General features: G+C 39.3%; 2 protein-coding genes across 2 annotated transcripts in view; one reads left to right on the top strand and one right to left on the bottom strand.

The window, feature by feature from the left end:
* The window catches only part of NXPH2 (neurexophilin 2), a 99,658-nt gene extending 79,747 nt beyond the window's left edge, over nucleotides 1-19,911 (top strand). The window contains exon 2 of the mRNA XM_082465195.1: nucleotides 17,419-19,911. Within this exon, the coding sequence (XP_082321321.1) occupies nucleotides 17,419-18,162 (744 nt within the window). The 3' untranslated portion in view covers nucleotides 18,163-19,911. The remainder of the gene's footprint in view (nucleotides 1-17,418) is intronic.
* The window catches only part of SPOPL (speckle type BTB/POZ protein like), a 116,096-nt gene continuing 106,089 nt past the window's right edge, over nucleotides 10,024-20,030 (bottom strand). The window contains exon 13 of the transcript XR_014264638.1: nucleotides 10,024-12,559. The gene's annotated coding sequence lies outside the window, so the exon portion shown is untranslated. The remainder of the gene's footprint in view (nucleotides 12,560-20,030) is intronic.

Here is a 20,030-nt window from a genome sequence, read left to right as displayed (position 1 = left end):
TCTTCAGAACCTTTTTTTTTTTTAGATTCCAAATATATGTGTTAGCATACGGTATTTGTTTTTCTCTTTCTGACTTACTTCACTCTGTATGACAGACTCTAGGTCCATCCACCTCACTACAAATAACTCAATTTCATTTCTTTTTATGGCTGAGTAATATTCCATTGTATATATGTACCACATCTTCTTTATCCATTCATCAGCTGATGGACACTTAGGTTGCTTCCATGTCCTGGCTATTGTAAATAGAGCTGCAATGAACATTGTGGTACCTGACTCTTTTTGAATTATGGTTTTCTCAGGGTATATGTCCAGTAGAATCCTTCTTTTAATTGACCATGGTGGCCAGAACAGATGGCCTCTCCTAAGTGTTTCAGCCATGTTGAGAGAAAAAGCTTGAGAAGCATAAGTGCATTTATGAGGCAAAGCATGAAAAGAAATCAAGCAAAGCTATTAAAAAAGGAGATAATATGGAAAAGAGGCAAGCAGGGTGTTGTTATTAATCATTAATTCCTTGTTGGAAATTTCTTATAAAAAGAATATTCATGAAATGGAAATATAACTTATGTGCACTGTATAACAAGGACAAATTTTTAATTTATTCAAAAAAGGCTTTCTTACGGTTCTGACAACTGACTTAAGAAATTACGCCTCTTCTAATCGTTTTCTCCTCTGCTATCCTTGACGTGATTCCTTTATAAACATTACAAATCTCCAAGTATTCTGAGGCACCCACTCTTTAGAATTAGGTCATATCAAGATGAGAAGTGAGATATATCTAAAGATCAAATAAGCTATGTATAAAAATGATATCTGTTGTGAGTATATTATTACATAAATAAAAACCAACAATCATGAGTTTCACCTGCTTTCTATTAGCCTAGCTTAACAGTGCCTGCTTGATCATTTTTTTTCTCTTTTGCTGTCCTTTCAGAATTAACATTTAATAATTTTCTTCTGGGCAAAAAAGGTGCCCAGTTAAGACCCAAGACATAGGAAATCTTAGGCAAAACAAAGCAGAGAGATGGTTACTTAGCACTGGAGGATAGTTACTAAAGCTTCTCTTACACATATCTTGAATCTCATTGAAATCTACAAATTGACCAAAGCTCTGCAGTAGCTGCTGAGGAACTAGCACTGGTTCCTTGATGGTATAAACACGATCTTAGAATCTTGTGGAAGTCATCCCAGCAGTCTGGACACAGGTGATCGTGTTCAGGGGAGCCCAGGGATTGGGTCTGGACTTTTCAAGAGCCTTCCTCAATGAGGACCGTGAAAGGCAGAGTGTAGGCAGACCCCAGGGCTTTGGGTGGGATCCATAAATCAGAACAGCTCAGGGCTGAACCATCTAGGCTCATGCTGCAGGTCACTCCACATACAGACAGCCTCATGGACAGACTCTGTTTATGAAAAGTTCTGATTATCTCTTTAGTGGCTACTACTCTTCACCTCACAGAGTTACACATGCTTTCCATGTGTCAGTTACTGGCTGCATAAGAAACTACCCCCAAAATCTGAAATCTTAAAGCAACAGCCATCTTATTATATCTCATGATGTTGTGGACCAAAATTTAGACAGGGCTTAGTTGATTAATTCTCCTGCTCCAAGGGGCATTCACTGGCATCACTTGGAGGTACTCAGCTGGCAGTTGAATTGATCTGAAGGATTCAAGATGGCTCCACTCACACGCCCAGGGCCTTGGAAGGGTGGCCAGAAGTTTAGACTCAGCTGCGTTCCATGTAATTTCAGAGCCTCCACACAAGGTCTCTCCAGCAGAGTTCTTCAGCTTCTCACAAGGCTGCTCAGGTTCCAAGAGTTCATCTATGAGAGTTACAACTTGGTCCCGAGAATGAGAAAAAGCTCCCCAGATGTAGAAAACACAGAGCGTGATTAGACAAAAGGAGTTTGGGGAAAAGGGAACATTCAAGCAGAGAGCAGTATCTGCTTTCAGAATGAAGCTGGACTCAGGGAAACTCAGTAGCTGTCATGCATTCTGATAAAAGACTGTCAATTAATACATGTCAATCACGTTCAATCTGTGCATGATAGAAGCTGGCACTTCATCTTCAGATGTGAGTGATCACATTTCCACTCTGCTTCCGTGTCTCCCTGTGAACTTAATGGTCTATAGAGATACTAGAAAGAGCACTCGACTGGAAATGTGGAGACCTCACTTCTAGTTTTTTTTCCTTAATTTTAAGGACCTCAGTTTTTTAGCCTGTATAATTTTGCAGCTGGAGTATATTCACCTCATGAAAACTCAACAAATATTTATTCAACACTTCCTACCAGTGATCTGACCCCTGCCTACTTCTCCACCATCACCTGTACCCATCCCCCCACCCCCATTCCCACTAACCGCCTTCATTTGATTCTTGGGATTCCCTGAGCTTTATCTGGTCTTTCACACGCTGGCCCTCTGCCCGCAACACCCCTTCTGCCCTGTTCCTACAGTGAGCTCAGTTCACTCTCTCTGTGTGAGCTTAAATGCCACCCCCTCGTGCTACCCACTTTCAAGTGATTCACCCTATTCTCTCATGAATCTCCTCTTGCTTTTCCCCTCTGCACTCCCCACAGTTTGCATTTATTTTGTAAATGCATTTGTTTACACACGTTCTGTCCATCTCCTCCACACCACGCTACACTCCATGAAGTGGGAGTTGTCACCGTCTCATCCACCATTGCAGCCCCGTGCCTGGAACGCAGGAGTGCCCCCCAAATACGTGCAGAATGGATGTGATGGGAGACTCTCAAAGTAATCCAGTGAGAGATTACTGCAATCCAGTGAGAGAAGGTAAAGCAAGGCAGAATGCTCACGTGCTGTTAGAGAACCCCGAGCAAAGTTGTCTGATGGTTTTCAAGGGGAATTGAAAGAAGATGACATAAGGTTACTGCATGGGAGTGAGTGGAGTGCTGTTGGAAAGCCAGGAGGAGCAGAGCCAGAGGACCTTGGTCACCGTCTGAGGAGTCTGAGTTTTATTCTCAGTGCACTGGAATCTGCTGACGAGTTTGAGCAGTGGAGGGACACGGCCTGGTTGCCTGAAGTTCATCCTGGATGCTGTGCAGAGAGCCGTGGAAGGGGCAAGATTGGACACGAGGTTCCTAAGTTGTCCAGGAGAGAGATTTCATTGTTGATGGAGAAGACAGTGGAAGAGAAGACAGGTAGACAGACTTAAAATAGATGTGGGAATAGACTATAGGAATTAGTGATGAATTAGCTGTGGAGGGCGGGAACAAGGGAGGACTCAGAAACACTGAGCTAGGATGGTCACTAGCGGATGGAGAAGCACTAGATGAGAGATTCCGTGGCAAAGGGAGGAGAATACGTTTACAGGAGGGAAAGCAGAAAGGAAATCAGTGTAAGTGACCCTGTTATGGGCATGGCGGAGGATAAGTTTACATTTCAAGTTTCCCAGTCTCTGGATAACTTTGCTTTCTGACCACTTCCACCCTCTGCCACCACTTCGAGCTACTTCCCGCATGTGCAGCCTCATCGATTCCACTGCAAGTTTGTAGCGAGGGGATGTCACCCACGTGCTCTGTACGCCCTAGATGCTCAATAAGCACCAAAGTGAACCGACTTTCATCAACAGGTTGATTCGTTCTCAACACTTTTTTGTACAGGAAGACTTAGTGAACCACCGACTGCTCCTCCTTCCCCAGTAACACACTGAAAAGGTTTCCACTCGTTAATTAGTATTCTGGCTTATTTGGTGGAATTGTTAAATATGTCTACAAAAGCCAAGTGTGGTACAGTGAGGAATGGAATGTATGTGATTGAGGTTCAGAACACTTTCGGTCTGAAATCATCAGATCTCCCCACAACACTGTAACTTACTTGAATAACTTCTTCCTTCGTTCTTCACTTTGACACGGACACACCTGGAAAAGCATCCTCTCTCCTTGGTACTTCGGTGGATGCTCTGCTAATTCTCCCCCAGGCCCGGAAGGACACCCTTCACAGGAATCTTTCTCCCCCTTTTCCTGTTTAACTAGGGTAAGCCATAGCACCCCTTTCCAGGTCCCTTCCTGAATCTGACCATGCGCCCCAACCAAGTCCAGGGACCCTTCTCTTCTGGATCCCAGAGGCTGGGATTATGCTTGAGTCTTCAAGGACCAGGCTGGCCTGGACGCCATCAGGAATAGTTTGTAGCATCCCACCTTTTTCCTTCCTCAAGCGTGGCTTTTCTCTCCAGGCTCTCTATGGAAACCACAGTCAGTTAAACTTCACGTATTTGATCCCCAATAAATTTAAAATATTATATGGTCACTTGGGTACAAGCCAGGAATGACTTTGCAATACATAAAATCTCAGGGGAAGTTTAACCAAGTCATTCAGTCAATATTGAAATGATACTGGCACTTTATGGGAAGGGTTACACTTTTTCAGCAACATATGTTTATTAAGTATGTGTACTTTATTTTAGACAATGTGCTGAGCCTTGGGAATACAACAAAGAACAAGAAAATGTCCCTGTCATTAAAGAATTCAGCCTAATGAAGGGAGACCAACCAGTTCAGGTGCTATTATAAGAGTATAATGGTGGAAGCCCAAAAGGAGAACAACCAAGTCCATCAGGTTGTCACAGATACTTTATGGAAGAAGTGCTACCGTGAGCTATTTTGAGGCAGATATGACTGCAACAATCATCTGTTACCTCTGATTTCAAGTTTCATGTTTGTTTTAAGATCCTTTTTGCACTCATTCATGAAGTTTACAATAATAGTTGTTACACAGTTGAACTCATGTATAATTGTGCATGTAAATGCCATTTGTGTCTCTTGTATTTATTGAGACTCTAAAAAGCTTACTTTAGGAGGAAAAGGTTCCATAGCTCTGAAAGTGTGAAAACACCGCTCTGGGTAATAAGGAGATATTTAAAGGCCCACAATCAAATCTTAGAAAATTCACTGGACCAGATGCCTGATGGATGTGGTTTGACAGGAAATGGTTGCAAGACAGAGCCTGGCCCACTGCCTGTGGTCCTGAACCAACTCCTAATCCCAGGACCATACTGTTTGACCTTTCCTAGGACTTCTGAACCAGGTGTGCAGAGAGAGCCAGAGAGACAGAGGAGACTTTGATTTTGATCTGGTTTACAAATGATTGCAGATGCCAAGAAAGAAGTCACAGTTGTTCTTAGCCAAGTATCAGATGACTGAGAGCTCCCAGGATATATACCTGGCTGTGCTGGTTGTCAGCAAGGTACTTCTAGAAATTCAAGGAGTTGTGCAGGCATGAACGTCAGCCCAGTAGGTCGGATGAGGAAGCATTGCAGTCCGTTGAGTTCTAACAGAGAGCTCATAGCCTTCCCAATCCCCTTCTATCCTCATTGTTAACTGCTACTTCCACAACCATGAAGGCAGCATATTATGTTTTACAAAGTGCAAAACTGGTGGTGTATACTTTTTATGGTTCAATTAAAGTGAGGCTGTCTTTTAAAAAGGGAGGTATACAGATCATGAACTTCAGAGAGAGTCTGGGCTGACGGTGGAGGCCTGTGAATTAATATTAGCTTATAGGTTTTAGATGAAGTCACAGGTATGAGGACCCCTTGAAAATAACACCCTATAAATTAATTCTTTTAATAATTCCTACTAACTTTTTCAAATATTATTTTTAATATTTTTATTTTGGTTTCATTATTCTTTTTTATGTCGAATCAGTATAATCTTTTTTTTTTAATTTTATTGGAGTATAGTTGATTTACAATGTTATGTTAGCTTCAGGTGTACAGCACAGTGATTCAGTTATATATTCACATATATTCATTCTTTTTCAGAAGCTTTTCTCACATAGGTTATCACAGAATACTGAGTAGAGTTCCCTGTGCTATACAGTAGAGGTTTCATTATTCTTCTATCCAGTTATCATTACTTATTATTCAGTTCCATTCTCCCACCTTGTAACTCCTTACTCTCCATCTCCATTATTTTTCCTACTTAGCTCCTTTACCAACTACGTTTTATTTAAGATTTAAAGCATTTTCCAAAGTGTCCTAAGAGTAAGGCCTAAAGAAATAAAAAGTTGTGAAAAGTCCAGGATGTTCCACCCTGCCAGTCAGATTTATGTATTCAGTTTTTACTGGGCACTTACTGTGAATCAAGCACCATGATGAACGCTGGAAACAGAAAGGTGAGCAAGATATGGTAGCTGCCACCAAGGAGTTTACAAGAGGAAGAGTCAAGTAAAAAATAACTAATAATAATAATAAACAAAATGACAAGTGCAGTGATCTAAACTTTCACAGTTTCCTCTGGGAGCCACATGGAGTCCCTTGATCCTAAATCTGAACCAACGATTAAGTCACCATCAAGTATCCCTATACAGTTGACCCTAGAACAGCACAGAGGTTAGGTGTGCCCACCCCCTGCACAGTCAAAAATCTGGGTACATTCAGCACTCCATATCCACAGTTCTGCATCCACACATTCAACCAACCACAGATCGTGTAGTAGTGTAATGCGTAATTAGTGAAAAAAATCTGCATATAGGTGGACCATGCAGTTCAGACCTGTGTTGTTCAAGGGTCCACTGTATTAGGTTCTATGGAGAATACAAGAAAGAAAGAGGTATAATTGAATCATGAAAATAAGACATTCACACATGAATATAATTATTAAAATCAAACGGCAGTGTATCAGAGTTCTTCAAAGGTACAGAACCAGTAGGATAGATGATAGATAGATGGATAGATAGATAGATAGATAGACAGACATAGATGAGAGAGAGAGAGATAATAGATAGATAGATAATCTAAAGAGCTGTATTTCAAAATATTGGTTCTTGCAATTATGGGGGCTGGCAATTCTGACACCGTAGGGCAGACCCCAGAAACTCTTGGGCAAAAGTCGATGCTGCAATCTTGAGACAGAGTGTCTTCTTCCTCAGGGAAGAAGTTTTGCTTTTAAGACATTTCAACTGATTGGATGAGGCCCACTCACAACATCAAGAATAATCTACTTAGAGTCAAACTGTTTGCTCTGGAGAAAACACCAAAGGGTGTGACTGAACAACTTTTACTGAAGATATTGGGTGTATGACATATGGATCCAGTCAACCATCTCAACATAAACAAGAAGCAGAGACACGGTTATCCAGAAAAGATGCTTGGAGGGCGCTCTTATTGATGGCTTGGACCCCAGTGAACTACACAGGAAACTGACAAGGTTTTAAGAATTTTATGCCATCAGAAACGTTGCCAGGGACTTCCCTGGCAGTCCAGTAATTAGGACCCTGCGCTTCCACTGAAGGGGGCGTGGGTTGGATCCCCGGTCAGGGAACTAAGATCCCACATGCCACGCGGGGTGGTCAAAAAAAAAAGAAAGAAACTTTTCCAGCCTGGACTGAGAGGCACAGAGACGGGACAAGATAAAGAAAGAATGACTCTGAGGGCAGAGCCATGGATGCAAAGACCAGGGCTGACAATACCTCCTTGGGCTACGAGGAAGGGCCTGCTACCCCAGCTCACCCAGAGGACGGCGAGCTTGCTTCTTCCCAGAATGATCCATGATCCCAAATGATGGAACAGTAAAGTGTCCTTCAAGATCTAGGGAGGAGGTCTAGGGGAAACTGACCCAGATTAGAATTTAGATTTTACTCTTAGTAATAGCAAGATTTTTTTCTTCTAGACCATTTGAATTATTATGTGACTGAATACAATGTATTTTCCTTAAAAATAATTAAAGTAATATATAAGATATATATTATTTATATTACATTTGGAGAAAATATGAATAAATATTAAAATATTAGTAATTGTAAAGACTAATTTTCTTCAGTTTTCTTAGTTTCATTTTCTAGAGTAAACTTCATTTTGTACTTAGAAAAAATTTTATTTATAAGGCAAACGTTATATTATTATTTATATTACATTGTTCAAGCTTTTATGTGTGTCAGGTCCATTACGGTATTAGTGTGGAAAGAGCAGTGACTTGATACAGAAGACTTGATTTCTAGACTTATTGCTACTTCTCACTACTTAGACCTTGGACAAGTCTCTGAAGTTCTCTCAGGCTACAGAAACTCTGTAATTCTCAGTATAAATGTCAGGAATGATTAATGCAAAAATAATTTTGACACAATTATCAGTTTCATATACACAAGCAATATGCATTGAGTTTTTTTTTATTAAATAGATTTTTTTTAGTGTGGAAACTGACACTGATCTTACAAAACATACTTATATTGGATCATCATAAAGCAGCACATTTATGTAGGATCCTGTAAAAATCCTGAATAGACTATGAATATTTACATTTAAGTGAAATATCATCTGTGTATCTAAAACCATTTGAAAAATTATTTTAAATTACTGAATGTAATGTTTGGTGAAAGATGTAATCAATAAGTGCTGACATTTTTAACTGAAAAAAAAAAAATCAACTTATTGGCAACGTTAACCACATCTACAAAATACCTTCACAGCAGCACCTGGTATTTGCACCTTGTGTTTGAATACTGAGTACTAGAGCCTAGCCTAGTTGACAATTAAAACTAACCCTCACAGGCAGTATGTGTTAATTGCTGGATTACTGGTACCTGAAGATTGAAGTATCAAATGGATTTGATGGTAGAGTACAAAGCCATACACAGTACACCTCTCCTAACCCCCGTCTTCTGCCCTGTCCACCCACCCACCTACCATGTTTCCTCATCTTGCATTGAAACTCTGCCTAAACTGGTGTAAAAAATACAATATATGCCATTTCCACTTCTCCTTTCACTGCTCTTCCCTCTGTTGCAACTTTCCTTTTTAAATGCCAACTTTTAGGGGTCAAGACACAGATGCCTGTTGTCTTTCCCAGGCCATTATATTTCAGAAGTACTTATGTGTTCCTGTCATGCAAAGCTCTTCTCTCTCATTGAAAACTTGGATGGGGCTTCTAAGGATGGGGGGTGAAAAGAGACAGTGCCACTTACCATGCTGAGTCACTTATTCCTTAAGAATGAAAGGACTGTTTCTACTAGATGATCAAAAGAATACCTTCTGTGACTTTGCAAAACTTGGGTTAAATGAGATTGCACTCTGACCCTGTTTAACTTGGGAAGTATAGACATAGCCTAACATTTAGCAGCCCTCTACCACAAGGTATCTTAAAATTTACTTCTAGTCTGTTCATAATTTGTTAAAGAGCCCCTTTTATGCAGCTTGCGAATACAAAATGAAATCTGTTTTCTTTCACACCATTTCTTTTATTTTTTTATTGAAATATAGTTGATTTACAATGTTGTGTTAGTTTCAGGTGTGCAGCAAACTGATTCAGTTTTATATATACATATATATATATATTCTTTTTCAGATTCTTTTCCCTTATAAGTTATTACAAAATGTTGAGTACAGTTCCCTGTGCTATACAGTAGGTCCTTGCTGGTTATCTATTTTATATATAGTAGTGTGTGTCTGTTAATCCCAAACTCCTAATTTATCCCTCCCCCACCCCACCTTTGGTAACTATAAGTTTGTTTTGTCTCTGTGATTCTATTTCTGTTCCGTATATAAGTTCATTTGTATCATTTTTTTTAGATTCCACATAAAAGTGATATCATATGATATTTGTCTTTCTCTGTCTGGCTTACTTCACTTAGTATCACACCATTTCTTTTAAATGTTTACAGAAATTATGGTATGTGCATGCACACATGCGTTTATACACGTGATATTTCTGTGTGTCAGAATGTGGGCTTGTGTGTGTGTGTGTGTGTGTGTGTGTGTGTAAGATTTTTTGCAGAGGTTGTGTCATCGATTTTCCAGATTACTGTCATCAAGATAAAATAAGAATTGCCATATTTAACCTTAGCAATAAAACTATGCCAAGCCTTGCAATCTAGCTTTTTGGCTCTTACTACTAAGATTTCTGTCTTCACATTTATGTTTCCTGTTAGTTCCTGTATCAATTTAGAAAAATGTAAAGGGTAGCTATTAAAAGATATCTGGAAGGTGAAATGAATTTGCTACTCTCAGCAGAAAGGACGTCCATTGTTTAGCTTTCTTCTCCTAAGCAATCATTTGTTTTTCAACTTGCAAGATGAATTTTTAAACAATGCCACATTATGCCACAAAATATTAATAGGTACAATTAATACATTGATATATGTTTGATTCTGTCATTCTTCATTCCCTTTCTGTCATTCTTCTTTTAATCTGCTGTGACAGTTCTGTAATGGAGCACCAGAAATATGACTTTAGGGCAAGCCATACTACTAATCATCAATATAGCATTGTAGGTTGTCCAGCAGATATGTGTTCTCTTGTCAGCAGGGATGATAGTCTGCAAAATTTCGACCCAGAGAAAGTGCTTTCCAAAATTTGTTTACAAGCAAAAAATTTAATGGGATGCTAATTTCGATCATAACAGGGTTTTTCTTTTTTCCTCCTGCTGAGCAGGTCGTTGTTTCATTTCAACTGAAGGATACGGGACAGAATTGTTAGAGCAATCCAGTTATATAAGCTATATATATATATGTAACATAAATGATGCCTTAGACCACGTTTCATTATTGGTTCTATAATTGTTTAGCTATAGTGGGATCTGCAGGCCACCTCTATGTTGTATAGCAGTGGTCACTTTGGGGGTCCTTGGCTTGAACTAATACTACCCCAGTGAAATAATTAATGGATTTTATCAGAAACAGCATTATAAACAGATCTATTAAACAAACCAGTTATTCTTCCAAACTGGCACTTAGCAATGATTGTCACTGTGAAAAAACATTAATAAATGCTTCCAGGATATCTGGGGGGGTGGGGGCAAGCCAGCTGCCTTTAAAAATATTTTTACAGATCTGTATCAATTTATCTCTAGTAGCATATGCCAGTCCTGTTATCATGGAAAAGCCAATCCTCCCAGCTTGGTATAAATTCACAGGTTTGGAGCACTCACCTCATTCTACCTCATCCTGGAAAGTCATAATTATTTTTCTTTGATGGACAGAGGACTACATATTTTTGATGTACTATAAAATAGTTAAGGGTACGGCCTTCCTTGTTAATGGAAGGTGATCTATTCAATCTGTGCATGGTGCATTATTTCTATTATTGCAAGCATTTCACAGAAAAGCAGTATGGGCTATAAATATTTTATATTCAGTGTAAACACCAAAAACTGAAAACATCCACTTGAGGTATAGATGCTATGATTACGGGAAAAAAATTCGGTTGTTTTGTTTTATCTTTTATTCATTTATTTATTTTTTCAACATCTTTATTGGAGTATAACTGTGTTACATTGTGTTGGTTTCTGCTGTATAACAAAGTGAATCAGCTATACATATACATACACCCCCATTACCCTCCCTCTTGCATCTCCCTCCCACCCTCCCTATCCCACCCCTCTAGGAGGTCACAAAGCACCCAGCTGATCTCCCTGTGCTATGCGGCTGCTTCCCACTAGCTATCTATTTTACGTTTGGTAGTGTATATATGTCCATGCCACTCTCTCACTTTGTCCCAGCTTACCCTTCCCCCTCCCCGTGTCCTCAGGTCCGTTCTCTACGTCTGCGTCGTTATTCCTCTGCAGCGACTCCTGCTAGGGATGGATACTTCCTTTTATGCTCCAACTCCTTCCAGGAAATCAAAGCATTACTGTTTCCATTGCTTGCTTTTTCCTGCTTTGGTTTTTACCTGTTCTGATTGAGTTCATCGCCCATGCTTCTTTCATTCATTCCTTCACTCTTAGAACAATCTTTTACTTACGGAAATTCAGCCACTGGAGGATGTGCCAACAGATTCTTTTCTGCAATGCACAGACTTGACTGGGACACTCCACTTTTTCTCTCAGTCCAATAATTTGCAAGTGCCATGTGGGAGTACCGTAGCACTCATAGGATTGCAGGCAAAGATAAAAATCAGTGGAGCCATAAACTTACTCCTGCAAAAATAAAGTGGGAATATTTCTAAACAGTTTGAGGTTTCCCACTATCTTAAACAAGGTGTGTTAAGTTCATCCAGTCTCTTGAGCTGTATTTCGAGGCAGTGAGCTTGAAGAGCTAAGCTTCAACTACTTAGGAAATTGAAGCATCTCCTTCAACTTCCTGGTGCTGTGTAAGTGAAGAGTCGATAGGGGCTAAATAAACGTGTCAATTAGAATTGCTAAACCCCAGACTGGGACAGCAAGGCTGGTCTTGATATTTCATCCACAGGTGTTTCTTCAAATAATAAGTAAAAAATAATACCTGTTAGGACAGAGCTACTTGAACTGATAATGGCATGGTATATATTGAATGGAATTTGAGCCCCAGAAGCTCACATCTTAAATGCCCTTCATTTCCTTTCTATTACTCATGGGTGTAGACAAATCTCCTCCCCCTCTTCTTCCCCTGCCCCCCACAGTTTAGGACCCATCCCCACATGCAGCGACAGGGAAGAAGCAAAGCTATCACAATGAGAGACATATAGAAGATGGTTATCCCATAATTACGGCAGAGGTCTGACTGTCTCAGATGCCAAGGGAAAGCAAGTAGTGGTCATGGTCCTGCAGCACCCAGCTTACTATGAATGTAGAACTCTGCTTTGTGAGGCTCTCTTTCCTTAGCTCCATTCCCCTTGGTAAACAGACCTGCAGAAAAAGCCCCACAGAAATGTTGGTACTGACTCATTGGATGTATAGAGTCAAGTACGATGGAGCTCCAAAACTGAGAAAAGGGACATTTGAATCTAATGTTAAGCAAGTAATTCCAACTCCATGTGAGATATTTATAGACTAAACTCTTCTTTATTGAACTATCAATTATCAAAATGAGCCCCATTTTAAAAATAAATACTAAATAAAATAAAATAGCAATAATAATAACTGATGATGACGGACACATTTATAGCACATAAGAATGCCAGAATAATTTATGAATAGTGTAGGATTTCCTAAACAACTCTGAGGTTATTTGAGATAATTCAGTGATGTGGTAAAGGGTTATAAATTGAAATGCTTGAGAGTTCCTGACATTTAAAAAAAATCAATCCTAAACCAAATGCCACTGAATTAAATGTAAATTAAACTAAGCTTATGATAACAAAAATGTACAAGCCTTGTGAAAATTCTGAAAGCAAAACTTAAAAAAAAATTCTTCCCTACCTAAGCCAGAGATTAACATCAACAGTGATTAAGTCACGCTGCTAGCATGTACCCTTGAGATGAAGTGATGAAAATGGCACCTTACTTCTGTATTCTTCCTCCCCAAGGCCCAGCCTAATCATGAGAAAAACATCAGACAAACTCAAATTGAAAGGCATTCTACAAAATGCCTAACCAGTGCTCTCTGAAACATTCAAGGTCATCAAAAACAAGAAATGGTCACAGCCAAGACAAGCCTAAAAATTCATGATGACCAAATGTCATGTGGGACCCTAGATGGCATCCTGGAGCAGATAAAGGACATTAAGGAAAAACTAAGGAAATCTGAATAAAGTATGGACTTTAGTTAATAATAAGGTATAAGCATTGGATCATTAGTTGTGACAAGTGTAATATGTAAGATGTTAACAATATAGGAAGCTGGGTACAGGGTATATGGTAACTCTTTGTACCACACAACTTTTCTGTAAACTAAAACTATTCTAAAATAAAATGTTTATTGAAAAATACATAACAAATATAGTTGAAAAAAAAAAATCTTCTGGTATAGTATTTGCAAAGGAAGATGCTTTTTAGTTTATAAATTATTTCCGTAATTCGTGACAGTTCTCACATCTGCTACTATAAAATTCATTGCACCCTCTCTGCCTCTTGGGAAAAAATGCATTTAATTATCAGTGAAATTCAACTCCAGCCTGTTATGATGAATGATTTGAACCTGTCAGCTTCTTTTCCCCCCTAAAAACAAAAGAACTGAAATGAAATAGTCTTCTTCCTCTATTTCCTTCCTTCCACCTGCTTCATTTAATTGATGAAGGTTTGAGCTTTTATTAATCTTTTTGAGCTTCTCTCTAAGATGCAGAAAAAGCTAATATGATATCATTGTATCTAGCTAATGTGTGTGCTTTGTGAAATTGATACACCCTGCCAAGACATAAATTACTTAAGCTTTGATAAATGTGTTGAAATCAGGGAATGTTCAAACAGATAAAGCACAGCAATTCCTCTTTTTCTCCCTTTTTTAAACTCCATTTTGTGCATGCCCTTAAATGTTTTTGCATTATTATTGTAATATGGTGGGACAAAAGATAGCAGTGATACTGACATTAGCATAGGAAGCCCCAGCAAGTACAAAAGTAATGGGGGATACAGCCTTGTGTTTTGCAGATAACATCTAACAACCTTACCTTGGACAGAGTGGTTTGCCAACAGGCTCAGAACCACCTACAGTCCTCTCCCAGCATGCTGTATCACTGAAATTGTCTCTACAGGAATGAGGGCACCTGCCAGACACATTGTACTTTCAGATCCTTTGCTGACTCATTTGGTAGGTTGGAATCAAAGATCCACAAACACATTTTGTTGGCAAAAAGAGCTCACCTGTCCCTGTGATATGGATATGACTCAGATGTCAGCGAGACTGGAAACATGAGGAAGCGTTTGATTGATGCTCTGTGGTTGAGAAGGTCAATTTCTACTCGTTAATGTATCATATGGCACTGAACAAGTTGCTTGATTAACCACCAATCAGTTTCCTGGAGACCGGAGAATCCATATAATCCTTTGAAAACAATTCTTGGATAGGAGGCATGGGACTACCCTTTGGACCATGCAAGAGCCAGGAGTCACTGAATGCCTTTTGCAAGAGATTGGGCTCAGTAATTTCTATCCATTCTTTTTCTTTTTTTTTTTTTTTGGCTGCGTCAGGTCTTAGTTGCAGCACGTGGGATCTTTGTTGAGGCCTGCAGGATCTTTCCTTGCAGCACGGGCTCTGTAGTTTGCGGCACGCGGGCGCTCTCATTGAGGCATGTAAGTTCAGTAGTTGTGGCACGAGGGCTTAGTTAGTTGCCCCGCATCATGTGGGATCCTAGTTCCCCAACCAGGGGTAGAACCTGCATCCCCTGCAGTGGAATGCAGATTCTTTACCACTGGACCACCAGGGAAGTCTCCATCCATTCTTTTATTTAGTCCTTACAATCAACCAGCAAAGGACATAAAGGTTAGAAAATCTGGGCTCACATCAAATACTTCAAGCTAAGGGGGTGATGAGGTCATCAGGCACCGAACCCTATGCTTTTTGCACCATGCTGCTTTCATATTGGGAGTTTATGGATGAGTGCAGGCAGGGTTATGGTTGATCCAAATCCCAGTCATCCCTGGTTAGGTCTTTTGAGGTGAAGCATGAGCTCTGGGGACTTTGGTCACACAACTGTCTTTGTAGACCTGTTTAGGAGAGGGTGCCCTCTCAGCAGTGATGTATGCCTTTAAGAAAATGTTCCAGGGAGAAGGCTGAACAAGTTACACCAAAGGGAGAGGAAGTTGGGAGAGGAGTTACAATTGTTGGCTTTTTAAGACAACTAGAAATATATTTACCCTTTTAATTATACTCTTCTACCAATACATCATCATCCAATAGTTTTTTGAAATTTGGGTTTAGATTTGGAAATCAGTACTTGTAAGAACCGTCCATGCATTTTAGAGTAAAAAACAGATGAAGTTATACACAGCTTTTCTCACCTTGTTTAATGTTATCAAAGCAAGTGACAAATGTGATGGTCTAGGGCAAAGCAAAAGAACTAAAAGGTACATCCATCTACTTTTTTTGTCTAAGGAACTGTCAGTGACTGTTTTTCATTGGAACAGAGAACAATTATAGATCTGTGCTTAATAGTTAAATTTGATTATTTTTATATAGGCCAACCTTAAAATCAAGGGCTCCTTGAGCAGGTTTGAACCTGAAGAGTATTGTGTTAGAATATATTTTTTAGGAATCAAATTTCATTTTAAATTCTCATCTGGAGAATCTTTTCTGAAGAATTGAAGAGCCTTTCTAAAAGCAAATAATCATATCTAACGTATCTGTTTGATAAGCTTAGTTGTTTTTTTTTTTACACTCATATTTCTTTAGGATGAGTCACATATGTTTGGGTCAAGTTGCTACACCATGTTACTACAAAGAGAATCTTCAGTTTTTTTAAAAGTCAATAAATGACTTTTTGCGTAATTATAATTGACTAATCTCAGAACCATCACATCAGAAGTCCAAGAGATAAGAGAAGGATCTCATAATGTCTATCACATAAGGGGGCCCATCATGTATTCTAAAATACGCTAATACCAGTTAACCTGAGACCCTACGTGATTGAAGACTTCTTGTTGAGCAATGGGTTCAATGTTGGTAGGTTTTCAATAACAGAAAAGGAAGGAGAAAAATCAGGCAAAAGACTAAATCAAGAAAAATGATCCAGGCAGAAAAAACTCAGGAAAATGTGTAATGTAAAAACAAACATTTTAGGAAAAAAAGAGAGCATGTTTCTCCTGGTAGTGAAGAGTGTTGTCATACTTGTAAGTGAAAAAATATTTTTGAACGGAGAATGGATCTTAATTCTGCTAATAAAGTATTCATCAGGAGCATGGTGTGTAAGAGTAAGAATTGAGATTTTCGCTTTCTTTTGGAAAAAGCAAGCTAAAAGGGGAAATTTACCCTATGAAAGAGAGAAAGCAAGGCAGGAGCGAGGGAAGAAGTTAGGAAGTTGTACAAATAGGGGAGTTGAGATCAGGAAGTAAAGGAGAAGCTCTTGAGTACCAGTGATTCTCAGGAACGGTAGTTGTGACTGTCAGCAATGACCAAGCAAGGCACATCTCGTGAAATACCGGAAACAGGCAAAAAATAGATAATACACAGCAAGAATCATAATCAGAGAGAAGAGAAATTGGACCTTGATCAGCAAGGGGTTTCTTATCTGCCCATGTGTCCTTGAACGTCTCCCTGGAGAGAGAACAGGATAAGTCACTTGGACCAGGTTGCATCAGTTCTCAGGAAACTCAAGTCATATCTGGAGCCTGTACTGACCTTCATGGGCTGTATGACCAGTTGATCTGAATGAGGTTTTTGCATATAACCTATGCACATCCTCCTGTATATTTTAAATCATCTCTAGATTACTTATAATACTTAATACAATGTAAATAGTTGCCAGAGTATGACAAATTCAAGTTTTGCTTTCTGGAAATTTCTGGCTGGGGGCGGGAGTGTTGGAGGGGGTTTTCGTTTGTTTTTAACTTTAATTCAGTGTTGGTCAAATCCACTGGATTCAGAGCCTGCAGATACAAAGAGCCAACTGTACTCTCTTCTTGATCCCATCATTTCCGTTTTCGTACTCATGGATTTACATTGCTTGAATTAAATGGTCGTCTTGTTACACTGTGGAGCCCAGCTGTGTGTGTGAAATGCTATTTAGCAGGAATTGAAATAAATTACAAGAATTAACCTGGTGCTTTGGCTTTGGTATGTGTGCACGCAAAGCCTAACCTAAAGTGTGTTTCTCTTTCTTCTTTTCGAACAGCTATTTTGTGACAGTAAAAAGGTGGTGCACGCCACAGAAGGGCTGGATTGGGAAGACAAAGATGCTGCGGGGACACTGGTGGGAAACGTGGTACACTCAAGGATCATCAATCCTCTGCGCCTGTTTGTTAAACAGTCTCCAGTCCCCAAGCCCGGACACTTGGCGTATGCAGACAGCTTGGAGAACTTTTGGGATTGGCTGGCCAACATCACGGAGGTTCAGGAGCCCTTGGCAAGAACTAAACGGAGGCCAATAGTGAAAACGGGAAAATTTAAGAAAATGTTTGGATGGGGCGACTTCCATTCCAACATTAAAACTGTTAAGCTCAACCTCCTCATCACGGGGAAAATCGTTGACCATGGAAATGGAACCTTCAGTGTTTATTTCCGACATAATTCCACAGGCCTGGGCAATGTGTCAGTGAGTTTGGTACCCCCCTCCAAAGTGGTGGAATTTGAAGTTTCCCCGCAGTCTACCTTGGAGACAAAGGAATCCAAATCTTTCAATTGTCGCATTGAGTATGAAAAAACAGATCGGGCAAAGAAGACTGCCCTGTGCAACTTCGACCCCTCCAAGATCTGCTACCAGGAGCAGACTCAGAGCCACGTTTCCTGGTTGTGTTCCAAGCCCTTCAAGGTCATTTGCATCTACATTGCCTTTTACAGTGTTGATTATAAACTTGTGCAAAAGGTCTGTCCTGACTACAATTACCATAGTGAGACTCCATACTTATCTTCTGGCTGAATCTTTCTACAGCCAATAGAAAGGAAGGACAAATATATATTCAATTAGAATGGCCAAGAACCAAGCCCAGCTCTTCATGGTAAAGGATCCCTTTTGTTTCTGGCAGTGAACCTTCATTCCCTATAAGGTTTTCAAACTTAAAAGAAAAAGAAACATCTTTAAATGTGAATTGTGTTTGTTTCGATCATAAGTACCTGAATCTAAAGAGTAAAACTGTGTATGAAGCCATCACTCTCACATAGGATGGCTAAGTCCTCCAGGTATTGTTGTTTCTCTAAGAGTCGATGGTAGCAACATGTAACAGGAAAGAACCAAATTATGCATGTGATAAACATTGCTCTTGAAATGAGCCTGCCTTTGAAGTATGTTTTGGAAGATTACCTTAAAAATAGCAGATTCAGTAAAGCAACTGAAAAGATTGTATTTGGTAGATGAATCGCATTTCTGACACTGAATTCTTTTTTTATTGCTGTCTTTTCTCCCACATACGTGCTGTTACTGATATGAGAGATGAAGGGGTAAAATTTGTTTCAAAACTCATGTGTGAAGTTACAGTGCCACAGTGGAACAAAATACATTATTATCTGAGCTAGAATTGAGTGGAGTGGGATTTAAACACTTAGCCCTGGTTTGGTCACCATCCTCAGGATTCTCATGTGAGTAGTAACATTAGTGTATTAAGAAAGCAAATCTGGATATACTGTAAGTCAGTTCAAGAATAATGACGATCAGGATGTTTTTAGATTGTTTTGTCAAATTCAGTGCTGTGAGGTGGTCAAAAATATCATAAATCTGTATTCACCCTTTAACCTGATTCTATTCATTTGGTAGTATGATTTTTATACACAGGTGTAGAACAACTCTTAAATTGAGAGAAAGTGATTGTTTCCTATAGGCTAGAATGGGAAAGAAATTGGAATTGGAAGGAGGAAATTCCAGCATGATATATTCATTATTTCTAGCCTCTTAGATTAAGTTCTCCTTGCATTTAATTATTTACATGAGGGATCAAACTGTGGAAATAAAGAGTATATTTAAACATTGCTAATTATTATTAAGTGTTAATAACCAAGATGCATGATTCACCAGTCTTTTGAGATGACTTCCTAATAATGTTGTTTCACAACCGTGTCCCCCTCATCTTCTCTGAGGGGGTCGACGGTCATCCTGTGTCATAGAACTGGATGGTCTTTGAATTAGCACGGAAAGACAGTCTGGCTGACCACTACAAAGGTTTCTAGAACCTGTAAGACTCATGGAATGGTTACTCTTTTTTACAATAGACGTTAACTTTTTTCCCCCTTCTAATCTGTAAAATAGCAGTTAAAGTAAAACATTAAATTGAGGACTAAAGGAAGACCAGTCCTAACCAATAAAAATGCTCTTACTACATTGTTCAAAAAGCCAGCAGCACTCATCTCTATTTTGCATCTCCATTCCTTTCCTTTTCTTGGTGATATCTGCACAGTGTTTGGTTTTTGTCTTTTGTAAAAATTGTACTAGACTTAGTGTGTGGTAGTACAGGCTTGAAATTTTTGCTCTGAGTTCATCGGGTGCTTTTGTAATTTTGTGGTTGGTGTGAAATATTTTGAGACATCTTTTTATTTTCACCTAGAAACAAGATTAAAATACTATTTATTGTAAAATATGTGGGAACCATCTATGTATATAAACTTAGAATTTTCTGTGTACAGAGAAAGTATGTGTACACATTTCTATGTAAATAAAAAGAATTTGCTAAATCTGTCACATGGCTTCAGGGTTGTGTTTTTTTTTTAAGACTGTTCTTGTTTCTTTTCCTCACAGTGGTTTAGTGTGTGTGTGCATGAGTGTGTGTGTGTGTGTGTGTGTGTGTGTGTTTTATCAAC

This window comes from Balaenoptera physalus, assembly GCF_965194825.1.
Source record: "Balaenoptera physalus genome assembly, chromosome: 6".
Lineage (NCBI taxonomy): Eukaryota > Metazoa > Chordata > Mammalia > Artiodactyla > Balaenopteridae > Balaenoptera > Balaenoptera physalus.
Note: the sequence above shows the minus strand (reverse complement) of the source record. Positions and strands in the feature narration are given on the sequence as shown.